The following is a 4,808-nucleotide window of genomic DNA, read 5'->3' as shown; positions in this document are numbered from 1 at the left end:
AAAAAGGGGAATAAAGGAGGAAAAAGGGGAATAAAGGAGGAAAAAGGGGAATAAAGGAGGAAAAAGGGGAATAAAGGAGGAAAAAGGGGAATAAATGGGGAAAAAGGGGAGGAAACGGGGAGGAAACAGGGAGGAAACAGGGAGGAAAAGGGGAGGAAGAGAAATGCAGAGAAGGGGAAAAGGAAGGAAGAAGTGCCACTTGGTCCTACCATCCTCAGGGTGTCCCTCAGTGCTCAGCCCCTCGCGCCCCACATCTGGCACCGCCGACACCTTCTTGAGCCGCGTGTGGGACTTGCGCTGCCGCACCATGAACCCGCCGATGCCTGGGGGGAAAAGGAGGARGGGGGAATCACAGTGGGGTCTGGGGGTCACAGAAGAGCCCTGAAAGGTTCAGAGCCTGAGGAATACTCACCGGGCCGGTATGGTTTGCGCTTCCTCTTCTTGCACTCCTCAGGGTCCTCCAGCCCCTTCCCCGAGTCCCCATCAGCTCCAATGTCGCGGTCGGGGCTGGCAGGAGCCTCRAGCTTGATCTCACACTCCATGTGCTCCACACCCACTGACAAGAGGAGAGCACATTACTGGGGTCCCCTGCACCCCCACACTGCACCCTCCCAGCTCTACTGCCAGGAACACCCACCCTCAGCTTTGAGCAGCTCATCCGTGTCCAGGTCACCGTCCTTCTTGTCCTCAGGGCCCAAGGGGTCRACTCCCTCCAGCCCCCCGTCCCCGTTGAGGGCGCCCGGGCGGCCCTTGCGCTGCCGCCGCTTGTGCAGGGGTGACAGGGTCAGGTTGCGCAGCACGGCCATCCCCGTCTCCGTCAGCCACACGCCCTCAAAGCGGAAATACTGGGGCTCTGAGGGGACAAACACCAGCGTTGGGGACAAATGACAGCACTGAGTGCATGGCCAGAAGAGGGCATAGCCCAGGGAATCCCGTGGCACCAGCATGGCACCGCACATACCTGGATCCTTGGCTTTGACCATTTCTGTGGCAGGGGCAGGCACTGCAGCAGGAAAGCAGAGGGGTGGGTGAGTCTCCATGCCCCACAAACAGCCCCCAGTTCCCCCGGGGTTCCCCCTGCCCATGARCTCACCAGGTTTGACCACATAGGGCTGGCAGGCGCTGCAGTCGAAGCCTTCATCCGCAGCCTGCTCCACCTCCTCCTCAGTGAAGAGGCTGTCACACGCKGCGTGCAGCCACCTGCGGGCAGCGGGGAGATCCTGTCACACACCACAACCACCCTTGCAGGACCCCAAATTTGAACCCCCCGAGCCCAAAATCCGGTGCTCACCGATCGCAGTGCCGGCACTGGATGAGCAGGTCGTCCTCCACGTACTTCTCACGGCAGAAGGGGCAGACCACGAGGCTGGCGCAGGGCGCGCAGTGGGTGTAGTTGTTCTGCCACTCGCAGTGAAAACCAGGGGATGCAGCCCCGCACTGCACGCAGCACACGCACCTGCACGGGGGGATTCCAGGGGTCAGCACCAGCACCAAGCTCCCCTCATGGTTCCCCTTGTGTCCCCCACGCACCATTTGCACTTCCAGCCGCCCTTGGGCACGGTCTGCAGCGGCGGGTCCAGGCAGTACGTGTGGTAGCTGATRTCGCAGTCGTCGCAGAGCAGCAGGCGCGAGGGGTCCGAGGCTTTGCCGCACACCTCGCACACGATGCACTCCACGCAGCGCCAGCCCTTCAGTAGCATCACCTTGGTGATCTGGGGACACGGGAGGGCAGCCATGTCAGCCTTGGGCGTGGCCACGGGGGTCCCCAGGCTCTGTGTGGCTGCAGGGGCACCCCAGAGCTTGGCACGGACACGACAGAARCGCCAGAGCACACACAACACATGGACATGCCAGGCAGGACCTCATTTGTGGACAGTCCCTGGGGCACACAGCACAGTCATGTGGGGCCAGGGGTCCCGAGCCCCCTCCTCACCTTGCTGTTGACGCAGTAGGGGTGGTAGCACTGGGAGCACTGGGAGCAGGCAAGGAGGTGCCCCTCGGCCCCACGCCCGAAGCTGCCACACACAACGCACATGTCCTGGAGGAAAGAGGTCGTGAGTGAGGAGACAGCGAGTCTGGGACAGGGACAGAGAGTCTGTCCCACCCTGTCCATCTGTCTGTCCTGCCATGCCCTGGTTACCTGCATGAGCACAAACTTGTCGGTGTTGGAGAAGAGGACGACTGTGTTCTGCATGGTGTCATCATCGTCCTCGTCYTCCTCCTTGCTGGGCGAGCTCTCCACGTCAGCGAGCTGGGGACAGAGCAGGAGGCTCAGCACTGAGGACACCCTCTCTGTGCAGTCTGGGGGGCACCAACCAGTCTRGTGCTGGACTGGGGTGCACAGGAATATGCAGGGGTAGCAGAACCCCTCTCCAGGGGTTTGTGCTGTTTGTGGGGTGAAGCCTCAGACTCAGCAAAACCCCAGGCAGTTGTACTTCCCATCCACCCCACTCTAAGGACTCCCAAGCCTTTCCAAGGGTCAGATGGTGGGGAAGGAGATGGGGGAGACTCTCAGCTCTCAGTCTAACAGCTCAAGGACCCCCTGGCCCCCCACATCTGCCCCAGCCCAGCCTTACTGCTAAGGTGTCAACAGACGAGGTGGTCGACTTCAGGCGYGCACGACCCCGGCCTCGGCCCCCGTGGGACCCACCTCGGGGGCGTCTCCGCCCGGGGAAGCTGCTGCTGCGACCCTGTGGCCGAGAGGAAAGGGAATTACAGCGCTGGGGGGCTCAGTGGGACCCCCACACCTGAGGGGCACTGTCCCCATCACACCCCACAGCTTGGGAAGGGGACACAGCCCCAGAAAGCTGCTCAGGGTGWGGGATCCTCCCAAAATTGTGGCAAGCAGGGTCCCCCCCATACCTGCTTGACGCGGGAGCGCCCCGGGGAGCTGCGGCGCCGGCTCTTGTCCCCATCACCCTTGGMTGCCGGTTCAAAGAGCAGCGAGTCATCGGTCTCGGCACCCAGCGGCAGTGAGCCGGCGTCCTCCTTCTGCAGGCTGGCATCAGCCGAGGCTGGGCCCAGCTCAGGGGACAGCGACCCCCCGCCCTCAGGGTCWGGGGACCCCAGCAGCGGCTCCGAGCCGGGGAAGCTGCTGCTTGTGTCCCCCTGGCTCAGGTTGGAGATCTCATTGAGGATGTCGGGCCGTGGGCGCAGGGCCGGGGGCTCAGGGCAGCCCTCGTCACTGTGCCTCAGTAGCTTCTCGCTGGTAGTGCACACCTCCATGGGGGTCTCAGGGCCCAGCTCCTCCGGCTCCAGGAGCAGGGGGGATCCTGAAGGGGACCCCTTGGCTTCGGGGTCCCCCCCAGCCCGGCTTTCCTCCAGCGCATCCTCCTCGCTGAGCGGTGGGGAGCTTCCGCTGGTGCCCTCCCTYTCCAGCCTTGGTGCYTCTTCTTCCTCCTCTTCCTCCTCCTCAGGCAGGCCTGGGAAGGGCCCCAGCTCAGGGGCTGGGCTGCCGTGAGGGGCATCTCCAGGGGGGCTGGCTGGGGACTCCCCCTCTCCACCRGCCATCTCCATCTCCTCATCCTCAGGTGGCTCGGCGGGGGCCAGGGTGACGGCAGGGGAGCCCAAGGGTGGTGGAGGGGAGCCAGGGGGGTCGGTGTCCATGGCGGTGCCGGGGCTGCCAGGGGGCTCAGGCAAGGCTGGGGTGGGGGGCTCAAGCACCTCGTCCTCCTTGGCATCAGGGGAGGGGGCTGGGGTCCGTGCAGGTGAGATGGCACGGAGAGCTGGGGGAAGAGAGGGGAGAACAGTGATATCACAGCCCCAGAGACATCCACCCCCTCCCAATCCTAACCCTGGTGTTTCCCCAAACCCACCTGGGGGAGCTGAGGGTGGGGGTGTCATCTCAGGGGGCAGCGAGGGCTCTGGYTCCAGCTCCATCGCCTCCTCGGGGAGCACCTCTGGAGCCAGCGCTGGCGCTTCCTCTGCCACTGTCACCTCAGGGAGGAGACCTGAGGGATGGGAGATGGTGTGAGGGGGTACAGGGGTCCCATCCACTCCTYTGTGTCACCCAGCCTGGTATTAAGAGACAAGACCCACCACCCCAGCTCCCCCTGTACCCCAAAAGAGGGCACCAACACATGAAAAGAGGAGCAATATAGGGGTCAGGCAAAGCCAGTGCTGGCAGAAGCCCCTGATTCAAGACCCCACAAATAACAGGAAAGGAAAGAGGACAGTGAAAATTTCCCAAATTACCTGGTGGTTTCAGGTCCTCCTCAGGGGGCAGCTCGCTGGGGAGTGGCTCTTCGGGGGGCAGCTCAACAAGGGGGGGCTCTTCAGGGCTCAGCTTCTCGGGGGGCAGCGCTTCAGGAGGAGGTTCCTCGGGCAGCGGCTCATCACAGGGTGGTTCATTAGGGGGCAGCTCATCATGGGGCAGTTCCTCAAGGGGCAGCTCGTTGGGGGGAGATTTGGGGGGCGACTCGTTCGGGGGCAGCTCATCATCATCAGGGGGCGATTTTTCGATGGGCAGCACTTTGGGGGGCAGCTCATGGGGGGGTGATTTCTCGAGTGGTGGTTCCTCGGGGGGCAGCTCGGCAAGGGGAGGGACATCGAGGGGCAGCTCATTTGGGGGTGGTTCACTGGGGGGCACCTCCTCAGGGGGGGRTCTGTCAGGGGGCAGCTCAGCAAGGGATGGTGTCTCGAGGGGCAGCTCCTCAGAGGGAGGCTCCTCAGTGGGCAGCATCAGAGGAAGGGGTTCCTCAGGGAGCTGCACATCGGGAGGCTGAACATCAGAGGGCTGCGTGTYGGGGGGCAGCTGATCAAGGGGCAGTTCATCACAGGGCAGTTCTTCAGGGGGTTCCTCACTGGGG

General features: G+C 63.5%; 1 protein-coding gene across 1 annotated transcript in view; it reads right to left on the bottom strand.

Annotated features, from left to right (window-relative positions):
• Positions 1 to 4,808, bottom strand: part of KMT2D (lysine methyltransferase 2D) — a 28,427-nt gene that overhangs the window by 21,146 nt on the left and 2,473 nt on the right. The window contains exons 10-22 of the mRNA XM_057383940.1: positions 4,195 to 4,802; positions 3,816 to 3,950; positions 2,863 to 3,725; positions 2,577 to 2,690; positions 2,141 to 2,251; positions 1,934 to 2,038; positions 1,531 to 1,712; positions 1,292 to 1,456; positions 1,094 to 1,200; positions 962 to 1,003; positions 638 to 853; positions 413 to 556; positions 210 to 323 (exon numbers count right to left, since the gene is read on the bottom strand). Coding sequence (XP_057239923.1) covers positions 210 to 323; positions 413 to 556; positions 638 to 853; positions 962 to 1,003; positions 1,094 to 1,200; positions 1,292 to 1,456; positions 1,531 to 1,712; positions 1,934 to 2,038; positions 2,141 to 2,251; positions 2,577 to 2,690; positions 2,863 to 3,725; positions 3,816 to 3,950; positions 4,195 to 4,802 — 2,906 coding nt within the window. The remainder of the gene's footprint in view (positions 1 to 209; positions 324 to 412; positions 557 to 637; positions 854 to 961; positions 1,004 to 1,093; positions 1,201 to 1,291; positions 1,457 to 1,530; positions 1,713 to 1,933; positions 2,039 to 2,140; positions 2,252 to 2,576; positions 2,691 to 2,862; positions 3,726 to 3,815; positions 3,951 to 4,194; positions 4,803 to 4,808) is intronic.

The sequence above is a fragment of the Malurus melanocephalus genome, unplaced genomic scaffold (genome assembly GCF_030028575.1).
Source record: "Malurus melanocephalus ecotype Western Australia unplaced genomic scaffold, MMel_1.1 scaffold_670, whole genome shotgun sequence".
Classification (NCBI taxonomy): Eukaryota; Metazoa; Chordata; class Aves; order Passeriformes; family Maluridae; genus Malurus; species Malurus melanocephalus.
This window is presented reverse-complemented; position numbering and strand designations above follow the sequence as displayed.